The 18,959-nt window shown below is 51.8% G+C and overlaps 2 protein-coding genes and 1 non-coding gene across 4 annotated transcripts; 2 read left to right on the plus strand and 1 right to left on the minus strand.

Moving 5' to 3' along the window:
* The first annotated feature begins 692 nt into the window (after positions 1-692).
* On the plus strand, positions 693-799 carry LOC142429978 (U6 spliceosomal RNA). Its single transcript, XR_012780473.1, has one exon. It is a non-coding gene; the product is annotated as a U6 spliceosomal RNA (small nuclear RNA).
* A 2,411-nt stretch (positions 800-3,210) lies between these two features.
* C16H5orf52 (chromosome 16 C5orf52 homolog) lies at positions 3,211-10,240 on the minus strand. Its single transcript, XM_075533408.1, has 3 exons — positions 8,978-10,240; positions 6,420-6,528; positions 3,211-3,369 (listed from the first exon to the last, which is right to left on the minus strand). Exons 1-3 carry the CDS (start codon positions 9,253-9,255, stop codon positions 3,211-3,213), a joined length of 546 nt encoding a protein of 181 aa, XP_075389523.1. The 5' UTR covers positions 9,256-10,240.
* Positions 9,464-17,182, plus strand: DUSP18 (dual specificity phosphatase 18). Of its 2 annotated transcripts, none has more exons than XM_075534356.1 (3): positions 9,464-9,540; positions 14,314-14,492; positions 16,423-17,182. In XM_075534356.1, exon 3 carries the CDS (start codon positions 16,485-16,487, stop codon positions 17,049-17,051), a length of 567 nt encoding a protein of 188 aa, XP_075390471.1. In that variant the 5' UTR covers positions 9,464-9,540; positions 14,314-14,492; positions 16,423-16,484; the 3' UTR covers positions 17,052-17,182. The 2 variants fall into 2 exon arrangements, with proteins under 2 accessions (XP_075390471.1, XP_075390470.1); XM_075534355.1 differs by lacking the exon at positions 9,464-9,540 and adding an exon at positions 9,824-10,573.
* Positions 17,183-18,959: the final 1,777 nt, after the last annotated feature.

An 18,959-nucleotide genomic window follows, 5' to 3' on the forward strand; every position in this document is an offset into this window, starting at 1 on the left:
CATTCCCAACCCCGCCAAATGATGTTGAAGTCCTAATCCCTGGTGTCTATGAACATGACCTTATTTAGAAGTAGTGACATTAGGAGATGTCACCTGTTTATGTTCATATGAAGTCAGGGTGTGTCCCCATCCCATATGAATGGTGTCCTATAAAAAACGAAGCGAGACACCGAGGGAGACATATGGCAATGGAGTTTTGTCACAGCTGCAAGCTAAGAAATACCTGGCACGGTCAGAAGCCGTGAGAGACCAGAGAAAGGCTCTTCCTCAAGCCTGTGGAGCGAGCACAGCCCTATTGACACCTGATGCGGACATTCCGGCTCCAGAGCTTAAAATGATCAATGTCTGTTGTCTAAGCCACCCCAAACCTGAATCGAACTCACTGGCATCGAGCTGGTGACAATTCACAGCTACCCTACAGGATAGGGTAGAACTGCCCGTGAGTTTCCAAGAGAAGTAGCAGGCTCCATCTTTCTCCTGCGGGGGGGCTGGTGGTTGAATCGGAGGGGATGGCAGTCAGCGCTCATACCATCAGGGCTCCTGTGTGGTGGCTTACAGCCACCCCTGCCCTTGTCACGTCCGCCTGCCCCAAACTAAGCAGCCTCTCCTCACCTGCATCCCTTTCAGTCTCCTAGTTCAACACAGCATCTCAAGTTCTAGTGCAAAACTGGGAACACTAAATACACCCAGAAGTGCTTGCTTCGGCGGCACATATACTAAAATTGGAACGATACAGAGAAGATTAGCATGGCCCCTGCGCAAGGATGACACGCAAATTCGTGAAGCGTTCCATATTTTTAAAAAAATAAAAAATAAAAAAAATAAATACACCCAGAAAAGGACATCATGCTTCCAAGTAGAAGGGCAGCGGAAAAGAGGAAGACCTTCCAGGAGATGGGCTCACTCCGTTCAAACACTGCAACCATTGTGAGGTGGTGCAGGATCGGGCAGGCTTTCTCCGCGGGCCGAAGGTGGCTCTGAGCCACAACGGGCTTGCTGGCACCTAACAACAAAGTACCAGGGGCTGCGAAGAGGACAAACCAATCTGTGTTGAAAGACGTCCGGCCAGAGGGCGCCTCAGAGGCAAGGATGGCAAGATTTGGTCTTACATACTTTGGACATGTTGTCAGGAGAGACTCGTCCCTGGAGAAGGACATCATGTTTGAAGCAAACAAGAGGAAGGCTGACAAGGAGATGGATTGACGGAGCAGCTGCACCAATGTACTCAGGCACAGGAACAACTGTGAGGCTGGCACAGGACCGGGCAGGGTTTTGTTCTGTTGTGCACAGGGTCGCTGTGGGTCAGAGCCGACTCAATGGCACCCAACAACAAAGGTCACCCAATTAGAGCTGAGTTAGTGGCTTGGGACTCACTAGACTGACATCCCAACCTCCCCAGCAACCATAAGGGCCCCCAATCTATTGAGCCACTGCATGGGGGGAAAGGAAGAATCTCAGTGCATGCTGGTCCTGAAGGGTGGATGTGGGGGGGCAGTGCTGACTGCATTGAGGCAGATATAGGGGCAGAAAGTTCCTAGGGACTGTTCAGAGGAAAGTGGGGCTGAGGCTGCTCTGAGGATCCTCTGGAAAAATGCCCACTCCCCTTTCTAGGTACTGAAAAAATGAAATAAAATAAAGTGTTGTCAAGTCAACTGGTATCAAGGAAAGAGAGTCTGCTATTGGACCAAACCAAGCACCTCAAAATGCTAGCCGCGGTTGAGATCAGTGGTTTGGGGTAAGTGTGGTACTCTTGCTTGTATGAAATTTAAATATTGATTTAAATAGATTGATTAGTCAATTGTCCTTAGCCAAGTGCCCAGGAGATGAGCAAGCACCAGGATGTCAAAGCCAGATCAGAAAGGAAGAACGTGAAAATAACCACTTGCAGCTCCCGACCCCCCACCACAGCTGCCCCATCTCACCGCAGCCATTGATGGGGCAGCACTGCCTGGCGAGGGGAATGAAGATGAGGGTGGGAGGCAGATTTCCCAGGAGCCCTTTGGGGGCCAGAAATCACCGAGAGGACTAAACACACCTAGCAGTTTTGACCACCCTGTGGGAGTGAGAACATCTGGCTTGATTTCGCTGCGACTCACTGGCTGTGTGACCTTGAACAGATCAGGTCACGTGTCTGGGCCTGTTTCCTTGGGACCTGATTAACTTAAAACGCATGTTCTGCGTACCATGCTGGCATAATGCAAAAATGAGTAAGAGAGTCATTTGCTCATAAAACATCTAGAGAGACTCTTAGCTGGGCATTGTGGTTACAGGGATGAATGCCGGTGCCCCTGCCACCAAGACATTAACCACCTGCTCAGGGACACCATGCATGAAATCACCAAGGAAGGAGTGGTGTGTTCTGAAGGGTCAATTGAGGCAGGGGGGGGGAGACGGGGCCCCTGGGCTGAATTCTTGGATGATCCTTGGCCCCTGCCCTGGTCAAAGGTTAGGATACATTCTCAGAGAGCTACCACAGTGTCTACAGGGAATGCAGGAAGTCTGTGCAGCATTGGCAGGCAGGGCGATGCGTTTGGGAGAGCTTTGTAGGCAGCAGCACTGAGACAGACCTTCAAGGATAAAACCCTAGGGGGCTAGACAGTGGCGCCAAGTCAGTAAAGACACCAAGTGGAGGCGGACTCTCCATTGCGGTTGGGAACCCAAGCAGGCCAGGGGATGGCAAGGACAAGGCCAGACGCCAGTGTAGCCACTGGGATGGGACCTACTGGGGAAAGGATGGGCCCTGGGCCACACATGTACCTCCATCCTGACTACCTGTTCCCTTCTTTCAAATTAAGGCAACAGGCTCAGAAAAGTTTCCCCAACCTTCTGACCACGGCCATGGCAGGCAGCAGCGGCATTCCCAAGCCCTTCCCGGCGACAATACTGTCGCCTCAGAGCACCTGGCCTGGTATTCCACCTCAGCGATGTGGGGACTGCAAGGTCACACTCTTTGCCTGAATCATGGAAGCTGGTGTGACGGAGTGACTTCTCAGGATCTCCTTCACTATTCAAAATAGCCAGGGTGGGGTGGGGTGGGATGGGGGCATGGGGTGTATGCAAGGAACCTTAGACCTTCAGTGGGGTTTTCTGTGCTCTGCAGTCTGCTGCTCTCAGTTTATTATGGCTGCCATGCTGGTGTCTACCGGCTAGTTCTTCTGGGGTTGCTGTTGCCCTTGACCAGGTGTGTCTTCTGGTGGGCTTCGGTTTGAACTAGATCTTGTAGGTTCGCATGCTATCCAGGTATTGCTGGAGGCTCAGGGACTCCCGTCTCCAGCGCCCCAGCTTTCGGAGCTGGTCGGTCATGAACTTTTTTTTCAGGTGGTCATACAAGTGGCTCATCTTTTTCTTGGTCCTGTCTGAAGCTTTTGTCTTACAAAAAACAGAGGTGACGTTAGGAGGCATCTGTGCTGTCAACTTGGGGTGCGGGGGTGGGTTGTCTCTGCTGAATCCAATATTCTATAAAGAACTGGACTCACACGGAACACCTTTTTGTAAAATGCGAGCATTGAGCCAGAGAAGCCCTCTGGGACTTGCTAGTCTGCCATTGGACGGAAACAACTCTATTTGAATACTGATCAGAAAGAGGCGGGGAGTGGGTGGGAAGAGGCTAGAGAGCACATCTTGTTCCTTTTCCCGGCTCCCAATATGCCAATTATTCACTCCGTGCTTCCTGCCTATTGCCCGTATGTCACCTAGCACTCTACCATTTCTTCTGAGATAGAACTTCTGCCCTGTTCCCAGCAAGACTGTACTTCTAGGGAGGTGCACCCTCTACCTCCCTTGTTCGTTTAGTTACTGAGCCAGCTACGGTGGGAGTGCCTAAGACAAGTCAGCTGTAGGGCTTCACAGCACCCTGCGTTGGTCGCACACATGCCCAAATGTTTCTGGGCAAAGCTGACGTTTTTAACAGACTCCCTGGGGGATTCTAGGAAGCATTAACACGGTCTCAAGGTCTTTCGTGCTCAACGGAGTTATGGACAAAGGTCAGCTGACGTGGATGCACGCACACTCACGCCTCAGTTCGAAACACAGCTACTCTCCGAAGTCCAGGTTGTTAAGCAAAAATCAACCTTATGCAAAAACGGAGGATGATGACATCATCACACTCCCTCACCTCTCCTGTCAAAGTCTTGCTCGGCCACCTGTCACTGCAGCCCCCACCCCACCCCTCATTGTTTCAGCTGAGCTCAGACTTCACCAGCACCCACAGGAGAGAACCCTTGGGCCTCCAGGGCCCAGGTGGCCCAAGAAGGTTGCAGGCAGCATCCCACCCCGACCGGCTCCACTCTAGCTCCTCCTCCCTTCCTCCACCTGGCACTCCAGCAGCTCAGGGAACCAAGCCCCTGCCCCTCCCAGTGGTTACATGCCATACGAGCTTCCCCTGTCCATGCGCACAGGGATTCACAAGTCACAGACCCGGTCAGGGACCCCAGCCTTCATCACTGCCAAACACGTATCCTTCCTGTGCAAAATAGCCCATCGATTTTTTAAACCATTTTTGTGATTGTAAAATGTCAGATATGAGTCACTGAGAAATAAATGTACCCTTTTATCCCAAGCCTCACAATGCATCACACAGATTTCAGTTGCTTGCTAATAATTTTCTTAAGTTGACTCTAGAGCAGTGGTTCTCAACTTTTCTAATGCTACGACCCTGTCATACAGTTCTGATATAGTTTATTGTGCCAACCTGGCCAATAAACACATGTGGGGTTAATTGACGGGTGGAGAGATAAATGGCTCAGTGAGCCTCACCTTTCCAGTTCTCGGGTCTCATGCTTTCTGATGGTCGGACCAGGGTGCAGCTTTCTTAGCTGGCAAGGCTGGCTTCCTGCAAGACATCCCTGAGGAGAAGCCACATGGACCTACCCCCATGCAGCCCTGGGTGCTGGAGCAGCCATGTGGAGACCCCTGCCAGCACTGAGATGCTTACACATTCACTGACTCGGCTTTCCTCCTGCAGTCAGCATCATTGCGTGTGCTTTGTGAGATGGAGGACTTTGTGGATTGGTGTCGGACATATGGGTTAATGTTGGACTTGTGGGCTTGGGCAGCACTGGGTTGGGCTGTTTTCTTGATGCACTTAACCTTTATATAAAACTCTCTCTTATATATTAGTTCCTGTGGATTAGTTTCTCTAAAGTACCCAGACTAACACAAGTTCCTCATATTGTGGTGACCCCCAACCATAAAATTATTTTTGTTGCTAGTTCATCACTGTAATGTTGCTACTGTTATGATTCGTAATGCAAATATCTGATATGCAGGGTATATTTTCATTGCTACAAATTGAACATAATTAAAGCAAAGTGACTCATCACAAAACAATATGTAATTCTATATTGTGAAATATTTATGTTTTCTGATGGTCTTAGACAACCCTATGAAAGGGTTGTTTGACGCCCAAAGGGGTCATGACCCCCAGGTTGAGAACTGCTGCTCTAGAGTCTAGATGAGAGGGCCTTACCTGGGGACCAGTAATCTATATTTGTACCATATACCTGAGATGGTTCTGGTACCGCCAATGAGAAACAGGTCCATCCTCACTTACCAGTAAGAAAAGAGTCTGAGCAAAAGGCCGATTCACCAAAAGTCCCACAAAGTAGGCCTAGGCATCTCCACGTCGACTCTACCATGTCTCTTGAAATTTAGCCAAGGGCCAACAACCCCTCATTCGGTCTATGTGGGAACCCGCCGCCATCTTTTAAGCCTTTCTCACACCGAAGCCATTTGCTGTCAGCATTTCACGGACCCATCCAGACTTGGACGTGGAACATGGAGCAAAAGCTCAGCAAAGCCAAAGAAACGAGTAAGTTCGTGGAGTCCGTTTGTTCTAGTCTCTTCTACTGCTGCACACAGGGTCCGTCCCAAACAGGCCCTTTTCATTCCCACATATCAAGCAAGGTCTGTGAGGAGCAGTGGGCGGTGGAGGGGTGGCCTGATGGCTCCCCTCCTTTTCAGAGGGCTTTAGTCAGCAAGTCAAACCCTATTTGTCCACAATCAAGTTCTCATCTGTAAATGGGAGGTAATCTCTGGTAGAGAAAGACTAATCACCAATCACCGTGGATGCTGTGGACGCCACTTCAAGCTCTCGAATCCCAGACTTCTTTAGATGCGAGACAGTATGTAGGGATACATTCATAGATTCCCGGTGGCCAAAGAAACAGGTCGGGTACTTTAGGGGGGAAATGCCGCAACAGCAGCCAAGAGATACGGAGTCCCTCTCCCCGGCTCCCGGGAAGTTTGGACCTTAAGTCTAGTCAGCAGCCAAGAGTTTCAATGATCTCATGTGTAAAAACGTAGGCTACATTAGAGCCCCTTGAAGGGACCCCACAGTGAGCTCCCCCCGAGTTAGCATCCAAAGTGAAGTGTGGCCCAGCCATTAACACCCTCGAATGCGAAAGCCGTTTCTACTTTACCTCCATCTCAAAGATCCGTTGGGTACTGAGGTTGTCACGGATAATCACCCGCGATAAATGGCTCTTGGGCAAAAATTTCGTTACTGCTGCTTCACTGGAATTCATGATGCTGGAGGAGAGAGGGGAAGGCAGTGGTGTTTGAAGAGGGCGGGGGCCAGGGCAAGGCAGGGCTTCCTGGCACAGAGTCCTAACTTCCAGAGGAGTGAGAGAGCACACGGAGGTTTCTTTGTGTGGAACAAATAGGCTAACACGTTAGATGTGAAAAATTGTCTCCTAGTTCGTGTCTGGGGTGTTGAGAAGAAAAGTTCTGAGAGGGCTGTTGAAGGATCTAGAATGGTCTATGAGACGGGTCAGCAGGAACTCGGATTCCAGGGGCAGTCATCATAGGGGAAAATGTAGGCTGAGATCGGAGTGGTGTTGCTGATGTTAGCAGTTTGAGCGCAGGATTCAATGGAGGAATTGAGGTGGTTGGCAGGTCCTCGCTCCAAAGTTGCGATCTAAAGGTGATCTGAGGAGGATGAGGGATCCGAGGAAGGAATGAAGAGTTTGCACAAAAGGTGGATTGGGTGAACCGGGGAATTCTAACGAAGGAGGGTTGGGGAAAAGTTTACACAAGTGAGTTAGGTGTGAGGTTTCAGAAGGCTAGAGGATGACGGGGGTGGGGGGGGGGTGTTTCCGGTAAAAATAGAGATGTAACATGAGACACGGGCCAACAAGAGATGGTGTCAGGCAGAGTTGTCATTTTTGATCATCTGCTCACCTCACAATCTCATTTTACCCAAACCCACCTGAATCCATCCCCAGCAAGTTGATCTCTTCTAAGTGCTTCTGCTCATGTAAAAATAATTGTTTGTTCTTTTTAAATGCTTGGAAACTCTAAACGTGTAACACTAGGGACGTCTATTCCACACATTGTGGTACTATGCAGATGTTAGTTATGATGATACACATAGACATGTGGCATATTAAATGGGGGTGGGTGATTAGGCAGCAGGTTACAGATCAGTGACCATTGTTGGTAGTAAAGTCTATGTTTTTCAAAAACCAAACCCTGTCAGCAATGCGGTAATATGTACGTTTAGACGGACCTGGAAGGCTGTATCTGGTTAAGTGGTGTTGTTGGTGTTTTTCCAATTGTCCTTTGCTGCTTCGTCTTCTGTGATTTTCCTACGGCGTGTGTACGCTTTGCTACTTTTATAAGGAAGACCCAAAATGACACTTTGGAAGCATTTACCAACTTGGTTCCTGGTTCATTTTCAACCGGTTTCATGAGTGTTGTGACAGTGACAAGCTGCTGAAAACAAGCTCACATCCCAGTCACCTCTTTATGATATTTGTTTCCCCAATATCTGGCAACACACCACACCTGATGAAAACGCTGAATCTGAGAAACCAAAAAGTTCACATACATCTCCAGAAGCGGTTACGAAAACAAATTAAAAAAAAATAAGGCCCGAAACAGCTGTATCATTAGACACTCTTCATCCATGCAGTGGTGCACCAAATCTATCCATCTGGCAAAGGAAAAAAGTGTAGAAGGCATCTATCCATTTGGAAGAGGGGAGTCAGTGTGGAGGAGGCTATGCTTGGAAAATATTGGCTATTTTAAGCCAAACCGCTTTCCCTTAACAGGCCTCTGTAGGAGCTTAAGGGATGATGCTGGGATGAGGGGGGAAAGTTGAGGTTCGCGGGGACTGAATTAATTAGTTTATTGTGCCAACCTGGCAGATAAACACAGGTAGGGTTAATTGAAAGGCAGGGGGATAAATGGCTAAAAGGGGTGAGCCTTGCCTTTCAAGTTCTCGGGTCTCTTGCTTTGTGATGGTTGGACCAGGGTGCAGCTGCCTTAGTCAGTTCCCTGCTTCAGCTGGCAAGGCTCATTTCCTACAAGACATCCCCAAGAGGAAGCCACATGGACCTACCCTGATGCAGCCCTGGGTGCCGGAGCAGCCGCATGGAGTCAGTGCAGAGATTACACATTTACTGATTCGGTTTTCCTCCTGCAGTCAGGCATCATAGTGTCTGTTATGTGAGATGGAGGAGGACTTTGTGGATTGGTGTTGGACATGTGGATTACTGGGTTAATGCTGGACTTGTGGACTTGGGCAGCACAGGGTTGGGATGTTTTCTTGATGCACACTTAACCTTTATATAAAACTCTCTGTTACACATGAGTTTCTGTGGATTTGTTTCTCTAAAGTACCCAGACTAACACAGGGACAGTACTTTCCCAGGGTCCCGGAGGGAAGCCAAGGCCGAAAAGAAGAAGGTCTATGGGGGTAGGTTCAGATCCAGGGGATGGATTCGGGCTGCAGAGGGTGCTGCGGATCCCGGGGCAGGGCAAACCACTCCGAAAGAAACAGAAGGTTGTGGGTGTGAATTCGGATTCTACCAGAGATCCCGAAAGCCGGGGCCCAGAATTTCTGTCCGAAATCCAGACATCCCTGGGGACCTAAGGGCCTCCACGCCCCGTGAGCCTGGGCCGGGAGTTGGTGGGGCAGGCGGAATGAAATGCCCCGGACTCGGGGAGCTCGGCCCGACGGGCCCCCAGGCCGCACCTGAAGAGCACTGGCGGGGCCGAGGATCGCGGCCGCAGGAAGCAGATCTGGGGCTGGGACTCCGTGAAGACCTCTGGGCCGTGGTCCGACTCGCGCCGGAGGAAGCCCGCGGTCGAGCCGCTGCTGGTATTGGGGACCGACTGGGTGGAGGTCCGGTGAGTCGAAGGGGAGTTCAGGTTCCAGGTGACTGAGGGCCGGAACGACTGCTTCTGAGCGTTGCCCTCATTCTGTTGTACCTCTGGGATGGGACACAGAGGGTGTTCACCGGGGAGAGGCATGCTCGGTGGCGGCAGGCACACGCAGAAAGCGGCCCGGAGCAGTAAGCTTACGCAGAGCGCCGCACGTTGCTATGGAAACGCGCGCGGCGGGGGCGGGACTCGAGCAGGGGTTCTGGAATGGCGCGGGCGCGGCCTGGCTGGTCCCTCGGCGGCCGCCATAGCGCGGCCTGGAGCGTTGCCGTGGAGACCGGTGGCGGGGGGGAGGGGCCAGGATTCGAGCTTGGATTCTGGGATGGCGCGGGCGCGGCCTGACTGGTCCCTTGACGGGCGCCGTAGCGCAGCCAGGTGTGTTGCCGTGAAGACCGGTGGTGACGGGGAGGGCAGGATTCGAACTCGGATTCTGGAATGGCGCGGGCGCGGCCTGGCTAGTCACCTCGACGGCCGCCATAGCGCAGCCCGGCGCGTTGCCGTGGAGACTGGTGGCGGTGGGGGACAGGATTCGAGCTCGGATTCTGGAATGGCGCGGACGCGGCCTGGCTAGTCCCTCGGCGGCCGCCGTAGCTCAGCCAAGTGCGTTGCCATGGAGACCGGTGAGCGGGGAGGGCAAGCTTCGAGCTCGGATTCTGGAATGGCGCGGGCGCGGCCTGGCTAGTCACCTCGACGGCCGCCATAGCGCAGCCCGGCGCGTTGCCGTGGAGACTGGTGGCGGTGGGGGACAGGATTCGAGCTCGGATTCTGGAATGGCGCGGACGCGGCCTGGCTAGTCCCTCGGCGGCCGCCGTAGCTCAGCCAAGTGCGTTGCCATGGAGACCGGTGAGCGGGGAGGGCAAGCTTCGAGCTCGGATTCTGGAATGGCGCGGGCGCGGCCTGGCTAGTCACCTCGACGGCCGCCATAGCGCAGCCCGGCGCGTTGCCGTGGAGACTGGTGGCGGTGGGGGACAGGATTCGAGCTCGGATTCTGGAATGGCGCGGACGCGGCCTGGCTAGTCCCTCGGCGGCCGCCGTAGCTCAGCCAAGTGCGTTGCCATGGAGACCGGTGAGCGGGGACGGCAAGCTTCGAGCTCGGATTCTGGAATGGCGCGGGCGCCGCCTGGTTAGTCCCTCGGCGGCCGCCGTAGCGCAGCCCCGCGCGTTGCCATGGGGACCGGCGGGCGGGCCTGACCGCGCGAAACCCAGTCGGCTCTGGACCAAAATTGCCAGGGTCTGGCGTGCTCCGCGAGCCAGTACGTGGGTGGGCCGCGGCGAGCCGACGCCCGGCTTTCGCGGAAGCCTGGCCTGACTGATTCCTCCCGGCGGCGAGCGCCCATTGCGCAAGACTTCCTGGTGCGGCTGCTTCCAGAACGAGCCCGCCAGCCTGCCCAGGAGACGGCCCAGAGAGGTAAGGCGGTCAGGGTCTCGCTGCCGTGGGTGCTGTGGCCCCGAGCCGAGGTCACACGCCTTGGCGAAGAAAGGCCACCCGTAGGCAGCCTGCCAGGCCCGCATCCCTAGACCTAGCGCCGTGTGCGCATCCGCCTCCCTGCCTCACTTTCACACTGTGCAGAACGGGGCGATTCTCCCCGCTGGTTACTGCGAACGTGGAGCCACAGGAGGAAAGGTTCTCGACCTGTGGGTCGCGACCCCTTTGGGGGGCTATCAAATGATCCTTTCACAGGAGTCGCCTAAAAACCTTCGAAAAACACCTCTTTCTCACGGTCTTAGGAACAGGAGACAACGCTCCTCCATCAGTCTCCAGGCAGATATTGCCCACCGGGAATTACCCAGCGTGAAGACTTACTCATGCTACACCATGGTGAAGACTTACTCATGCTACACCATGCTTCAAGACAACATTTCACTGATTTATCATTAGAAATATTTCGCAATATAGAATTACATACTGTTTTGTGATGAGTCACTATGCTTTAATTATGCTTAATCATGCTCAGCTTGTAACAATGAAAATGCATCCTGCATATCAGATATTTACATGACGATTCATAACAGTAGCAATATGACAGTTATTAAGTAGCAATGAAAATAATTTTATGGTTGGGGTCACCGCCACATGAGGAACTGTATGAAAGGGTCACGGCATCAGGAAGGTGAACCACAGCCTATAAAGAGATGAAGCAGCTGTTGGGGAGATGCAGTTTGTCCACCTCCCTCCACTGCTGCTAAATGTTGTATGTCACTTTGCAAGATCTTAGCGACACCCACCCCAGTCTAGAATAACAGTTCACCCTACACACACAAACACACACACACACACACCACCCCGCGCCCGCCTGCCTAGAAATTCAAACTCAACTGCCGCTGAGTTCATTTGGACTGAACAGTGACTTTCTAGGACTGAGTCGAGCTGCCTCTGTGGGTTCCTGAGGCTGTACATCTTTACAGACACAGAAAACCTCCTCTTTCTCCCACACATCAGCTGTGGGTTCAAACTGCTGACCTTGCAGTTAGCAGCCCAATGTGAAATCCACTAAGCCACCCTGTAACTATCCCCATAGGGTCTTCTGGTTTGTCATTTTTATGAGAGCAGTTCACCAAGTATTTGGGGAACATCCAGTGGCTTGAGGGGCTCAAACATCCAACCGTTTCCTTAGAGGCCCAGCACTTAACAGTAGTGCCAAAGGGCCCGCTTGCAAAAACAGTTAAAGTTCATAGAGAGCTTGCTCTGTGCTAGGCCTTGCATTAAACACTTGAGTGACACTCATCTGCGTACAAGAAAGAACTTTATATTTTTATATGGAGAACTAATTCCATAGCAAGCAGGCAGCCCAGCCCCGTCCAAGTCAAGTCCAATACCTGCCAGGCCCTCTTCAGACTCACGTAGCTGCAGGCAGATGGCGCAGAGACGTGAAGCGGGAAGCAGAGTTGCATGGATCCAAAGTTGGTAGAAACATGGCAAGGTGCTAAGAGCTCTCAAAGTCACTGGTAGCAGACACGGAGTCCCAGCATGGATGAAGGCGAAGGGCAAGAGAGGAACAGCTCCCAGTGTCTCTTACACAAAAGGCCACACTCCCAAGAAGGTATCCTCAAGCTTCCATGTGATTGGCAGGGAGGGCTCCGCCCCTACCTCTACCCAGGTACTATCAAGGTGACATCCAGTCTGCCCTGCATTGTCTCATTTCATCCTCTCAGAAGCCTTAGGGGTCAGCACTATCATCTTTCCAGCTTGGTCCCGGCTGTGGCTGCTTGTGTAGTGTGTGCCTCACCGGTGTAGACTTTGGGCTGTGTACGAAGTACGTGTTGGAATCCCCAAAACCTTCATACAGTGCCTGGCAAATAGTACTGTACCTGAGTGGAGATATGGAGCTTTGTGGGAAACAGATTTCTCCCAAGTCGTTCCCCCAAATATATGTTAGATTTAGGACACTGCTTGCAGCTAATGGTAAATGATTGTCAAGTTACCTCCCTGAAGGCAGTCAGCTGCCAGACTACTTACTGTCTGGTCCCACCACAGGTAGGGCCCACTCCCTGCTGTTAAGGACAGTGGGCTACTTCTCCCTAAAGGCTTGCGACCTTTAGCCTGGTCCCTGTAGGTGGGGTTTACACCCTACTGATAATGGTTTCTATGGAGATCCAGAGAACAGGTCAAACCTGCTCAGTGACATCCAAAGTTAGGCTGCCATCCTGAATCTAGGATCCGCTCATCTTGTCACATGTATACCCCCAATCCCTCCTCTTCCTATTGCGTGTATGTCCCCAGATTGTCCCTCTCTCGTTGCTGTATAACCTATAGTGCAACCCCTTCCTGTGACGTATGTCTTTACCTGTAATTAGTGGGCTTGCACTCCCCACAAACATATATAGGCCTGGGTTAGCAATAAAGATCTCTCTTGGCCTCCACTCCCCCATCCTTTCTCTCTCAGTCCATGCTCCCCTGTTCCCTTTCCCCTTGTCCTCCTTCCCCTCCCCCTCTCACCACGTGGACTACCAAGTGAGGCTGAGGTGAACATGCAGCCATGAAGTGTGTCTACCTATGCGATCACAAGGTGCTGAAGGGATCAGTTATCAGGCATCAAAGAAAGAAAAATCTTATTGCGTGCTCACCTCCATAGATATGATTGCTGAAGACAAATGGGTGCATAAGCAAATGTGGTGAAGAAAGTTAATGGTGCCCGGCTATCAAAAGATAAAGCATCTGGGGTCTTAAAGACGTGAAAGAAAACAAGCGGCCATCTAGCTCAAAAGCAACAAAGCCCACATGGAAGGAGCACACCAGCCTGCATGATCACCAGGTGTCAAAGGGATCAGGTATCAGGCATCATCAGAACAAAAAATTTTACCATAGTGAATGAGGTGGGGAGTGTGGAGTGGAGACCCAAAGCCCATTTGTAGGCCACTGGAGATCCCCTTGCAGAGGGGTCTCAGGGAGGAGAGGAGCCAGACGGTGCAATGTAGCAACAATGAAAAATACAACTTTACTCTAGTTCCCAAATGCTTCCTCCCCAACCACTTTCATGATCCTAATTCTACCTTGCAAGTCTGGCTAGACCAGAGGATGTACACTGCTACAGATAGAAACCAGAAACACAGGGAATCCAGGGCGGATGATCCCTTCAGAACCAGTGATGTGAGTGATGATACTGGGAACATGGAGGGTGGGTTGGAATGGGGGAACCGATTACAAGGATCTATATGTGACCTCTTCCCTGAGGGACGGACAACAGAAAAGTGGGTGAAGGAAGACATTGGACAGGGCAAGATATGACAAAATAATAATTTATAAATTATCAAGAGTTCATGAGGAAGGGAGGGAGGGGAAAAATGAGCTGAGGCCAGGGGCTTAAGTGGAGAACAAAAGTTTTGAGAATGATGAGGGCAATGAATGTACAAATGTGCTTTGCACAATTGATGTATGTATGGATTGTGATAAGAGTTGTGAGTCCCTCATAAAACAATTAAAAATAATAAAAAAGTAAATGTGTCTGACTTTCATTTCAATCTCTCTTCTATCTCTCATGCTCTCTAGGACTTTACTATAACCTTTATATATATATATATATTTACCATATACTTGTGCCTATCGAACCCGCTGTTAATTGTGAGGGGCTGGCCTTTCCCCCACAGAGTTCCTGAGTGGTGTGAACAGTTAAGCATGAATAAAAGATCTTCGTTTAAACCTGTTCACAGGCACCTCGGAAGACAGGCCTGCCTGCTGAAAGGGCCACCGCCCAAAAACCCCGTCGAACACTTCCACTCTGCACACGTGGGGCTGGGATCCACTTGGCTGCAGCTCACCTCGCCAGCCAGCATGGACGCGGCTCTCACGAACCGTTTCTCCTCCTCAGACATCTCGTGGCTGACAAATGGTAAGCTTCCACATTCCTGTTGATCACCGAGGCTCCTTCTCCCTGGCTTGTCTGAGGCTGAGAATCCACAAGTCCCTCAGCATTTAGTCTTACTCCTGGGTATTTGGAGACTTTTTTCCTGCCCCTTGGTGGCCTTGGGGACACCAGCACCATCTGCTCCCCTGATGCATTTGACTCTGGGAAGATAGGATTTGCCTATGCAGCCTCTGGCCTTCCTGGCTGGCAGCCAAGTAATCACCTCCACCCCCACTGAACTCCCTCCTAAACCTGTGGAGAATAAGGCAGGAGAACGTGTCCTTGTTCCCAAACCTCGTAACTGGGAGGTGTCATTCCTTCATCAACCAATCCGAGAGGACTTCGAAAAGTCCATGGAAACTTCCCATCTTCTTTTAATTCCATCTTCCCATGAAGATTTGGAAGCCCTTTCTTACTTATCAAGTGCCTGCTGACGGGGATCCACTTGACACCGGTGACCCAGTGCGAATGAAGGGGGACATCATCATATCCCAGCAATGCGCATGGTCTCTTGGAGGGACAGGCACAAGTCAGATACTCAGACCAGTGAAGGCGAAAGCGCACGCAGCCTCAGTAAGTGCTAGTGAGCCAGGAGAGCGCCCAGGGCGGGAAACCCGGAGAGAGGAAAGCAGCCTCAATAAGTGCTAGTGAGCCAGGAGAGCACCCAGGGCGTGAAACCCAGAGAGAGGAACTATCAAATGAGGGAAGGCAGGGATGTGGTGTTTGAAATGACCTCCGGGCTCAGAGCTTAAGGCTCCCTAGGCTTCTTCGTGCCTCGGCTGAATGGAACAGATCAGAATGGAACAGGATCGGATAGGTATGGAGGGAAAGGGGGGCTCTGGTTGGCGAGCGTGGCAGAGGTAAAGGCCTTGAGCCAGACAGGGCAGAGGGTCACTCAGGCACTACAGGCGCCTCAGCCTATTGGGCTCCTCAGGAAGGAGGCAAGGCTTGTAAGAGGCGGCAGGTTGAGCAGGAGCCAGGCCCTCGCGGCCTGGACACTGACTTGAGGAGCTCAGTCCCACCATGACAGTGAGCAGCCCCCGCAGTATCTTAAAACGGGAGCAAACTGGGTCTCCTCATGTGCTTGTCCTGGTGAGAACCGTCGTTGGCCTTGAGCAGTGTGGGCTAAGGACAAAGGAATGCTCCTCTTCCCGCGAAGCCCATGAGGCCGGGCTGTTGGCAGCATCATTGCCATCGGGGAGGGGACAGGCCCAGAGGAGGCAGGGGTCGGCCCTACCTAGATACACACCACAGCAGGCAACATCCTTCTGCGGAGGCCCTCTGCCTCTCTCTCCTTGGTCCTGGTTTCTTGTTGGTGCCTCTGAGGCTCACCTCCCCCAGGAACTTGTCAGTGACTCTTCCTAGACCCTTAGCCGTCAGGGACTTCAGCGTGTTGAAGATAGTGACTTTGTAATGCAATGACCATTTCACTCGGGTGCATGCTGTCTTTTCAAAGTGATGGCTATTGAGACGGGTGGGGAGTGGGAGGTTGAGGTTGGCACCCTTCCCTGTGATTTGGGGATAAACTGAGGAAGCGGAGCAGGAAGACTGTATGGGTGGTTCCCACTTAGAGGGGCTTAAAGGAAGGGGAGAAATGTTGACACGAGACAAGAAAGGGGCTGGATCTGACCACAGTACAGCTGAGGGACAGGCTAAGGAGCCAGGTACTTGCCTGGGACCCAGTAAGGCAGTGCATACAAGGCCCCCTCCCGAGAAGTGTGTGGCCCCTCATCCTGAGGGTCTGGCTGAGTGGGCCAGGGAAAGGGCGAAGGAACTACATTTTTAATGAACTCCCTAGGGAAGTCTGCTGCAGGAGGTCAGAGGACCACCCTTAGGGGAATCATTCTGTGAACCCAGAAATCCCCAGGGATGCCTGCCAGCCCCCTGCCCACACGCTTCCCCTTGCTCTCTGCAGCTCTCTGTGGACCCAGCCCAGATGCTTCCCTCGCTCCCCACTGAATGTGAGTCACCGCCTGGATGACAGCACCTCCGTGTGCCTTCCCGGTCCAGCTCCGACAGCCCTCAGTCAGCGGCCTCTCTCAGGTCACCAGCAGCCTGTACATCAGTAGTGGTGCGGCTGCCAACAACAAGCTCCTGCTGTCCCACCACCAGATCACCACAGTCATCAACATCTCGGCAGAGGTGGTGAACACCCGCCATGAGAACATCCAGTACATGCAGGTGCCTGTGGCCGACACGCCCATCTCACGCCTCTGCGACTTCTTTGACCCCATCGCCGACCACATCCACGCTGTGGAATTGAAGCAGGGCCGGACGCTGCTGCACTGTGCCGCTGGCATCAGCCGCTCGGCCACCCTTTGCCTTGCCTACCTCATGAAGTACCACGCCATGTCGCTGCTGGATGCCCACGTGTGGGCCAAGTCATGCCGACCCATCATCCGGCCCAACAGTGGCTTCTGGGAGCAGCTCATCCACTACGAGTGCCAGCTGTTCGGCAAGAACACTGTGCACATGGTCAGCTCCCCTCTGGGTATGATCCCTGACATCTACGAGAAGGACGTGCAGCTGATGATCCCACTGTGAGCCAGCCCCGCCAGCCCCTGCCCGGGGGCAGACAGGGCAAGGAAAGAAGAAAAGTTGTTGCCGTTTTTAACCTCACGGTCCATTATCCTTCAAGATCAAATTCAATAAATATTAGATGATAAACTTGTTCTTGTGCTGCTTTAAGAAAAATACCACAAGAAGATGGCTTTCACAAATTTATTCTCTTCATAGAGACTAGAAGTCAATTCAAGGTGCAGCTCCAGGAAGTCTTTCTCTGTCGGCTCTGGGTCTGGGAGTTTCTCAGCATAGGAACTCTGGTCCAAAAGACAAGCTCTGCTCCCAGGTCTTTCTTGGTGTCACTAGTCAGCCGTCTTTTTCTGCTTGTTTCTCTTTCCTTTCCTCTTGGAAGATAAAAGGTCAGGCAGGCCACACCCCCAAAGAAAACTACTTTTATTAGACTTGATTCAGGGTGTTGTAACCCACTTACCAAATAAACATTGGAGCTGGTAGGTGGCATTGTGGTTACACATTGAACTGCTAACCACAGGTCAGCAGTTCGAAACCACTAGCCACTCCAAGGGAGAAAGACAAGATCTTGTATTATCATAGTTAATCTTGAAAATCCACAGGGGCCGTTCTGCTCTGTCCTATAGGGTTGCTATGTGTTGGGATCAACTTGAAGGCAGTGGATTTTGATTTTGGGGGATCCCACTTGTAACTGATAGGCAGATCTCATCAGATCATAGTATGTGATGATTACATCATTAGGTAGCTTGCAAACCACAGGATCATGGCCCAACCAAGATGACACATTTTGGGAGGACATAATTCACTACATGACAAGGATGAAAGTAAGTTTTCTGCCTTGTGAGTGGCAATCATGGCTTCCGGGACCTGGCCAAAATAAAGGAGGCATGGTGGTACCCAGCTCCAATGGATCTATGATTAGCACCCAACCCTCCTGCGGCTCTCTCAGCCAACTAACTCATGAGCTAATCCATCCACACGGAAGACCACCTCGTTCATTTCAAATGCAAAACCAGAGCCTGAAACCTGATGAGGGAGGCACTAGGCTTCTCCATAAAGAGTTACAGTGGGAAACCCACAGCGTAGTTCTTCCCTGCCCATGGTCTCGGGGAGTCAGGATGGGCTCGATGGCAGAGGGGTTTTGTGTTGTGTTTATGCTGCTTACAGGAAGTATCTGCCGACTGGACGGATGGCCGTTAAGTGGCACTTCTGGAGTCCCGAGGGAACCTCAGCTATTCTGCTTCCTTCCACTGCATTGGCCTTAGATTGGATGTACACAGATGATCATTTTGGAAGGAAGCATTTGCTTTCTACAAAGATTTTCTAATGTTTTAAATTTTGAATGTTCTAGAAGGCAAGGTCTGAAGATGTTCCCTCCCCTCCCCCCCCCCCCAGCCTTTAGTCTCCCTCTCGGGGACACACGAGGAGCTAGGCCCATCTTCACGTGACTTGGGGCCTTTCAGAGACTCCCTTTCCTCACCTGTCATAGTAACAAGACCCCTCCTCTACAAGGTAGTTGTCAGGATTGCACGGTCCCATGGAGCTTCATGTAAGTCCTACTGGTTGGGTATCAGCACATGTATCCTCACAACAGCATTTCCCCAACTGGACACAACCTTTAATGATTACACAGCCAAGTAACCAAGCCAAACCCACCGCCTTGGTAAAGCAGGACCGCTGGGGAGTGGGGGTGAGGAGGAGGCTATAAATCTTTACAGCTGCAGACGTCAGCACTCTTCCATGGAGTGGCTGCTAGGTCCAGACCAGGAACCATTAGGTTAGCTGCCCAGTGCTTAACCCACTGTGCCATTAGGGCTTCTTTGTTTACAATATGCCTTCCCAAAGATCATCTTGTGTCTTTAAAAAACAAACAGGCTCAAGGTCCGTTCTTACCAACCTCACAGGCCTAGAATTCCCAGC

This window comes from Tenrec ecaudatus, chromosome 16 (genome assembly GCF_050624435.1).
Source record: "Tenrec ecaudatus isolate mTenEca1 chromosome 16, mTenEca1.hap1, whole genome shotgun sequence".
NCBI classification, from domain to species: Eukaryota; Metazoa; Chordata; class Mammalia; order Afrosoricida; family Tenrecidae; genus Tenrec; species Tenrec ecaudatus.

What these genes read in the sequence shown, in the direction of transcription:
- DUSP18 (XM_075534356.1), top strand. Translation starts at nt 16,485, where the DNA reads ATGACAGCACCTCCGTGTGCCTTCCCGGTCCAGCTCCGACAGCCCTCA.
- C16H5orf52 (XM_075533408.1), bottom strand. Translation starts at nt 9,255, where the DNA reads ATGCCTCTCCCCGGTGAACACCCTCTGTGTCCCATCCCAGAGGTACAA. An exon ending in GCCCCGCCAGTGCTCTTCAG is followed by an intron (nt 6,529 to 8,977) that starts GTGCGGCCTGGG and finishes TCTCTCCTCCAG; the next exon opens with CATCATGAATTCCAGTGAAG. An exon ending in AACGGATCTTTGAGATGGAG is followed by an intron (nt 3,370 to 6,419) that starts GTAAAGTAGAAA and finishes GTTTTTTGTAAG; the next exon opens with ACAAAAGCTTCAGACAGGAC.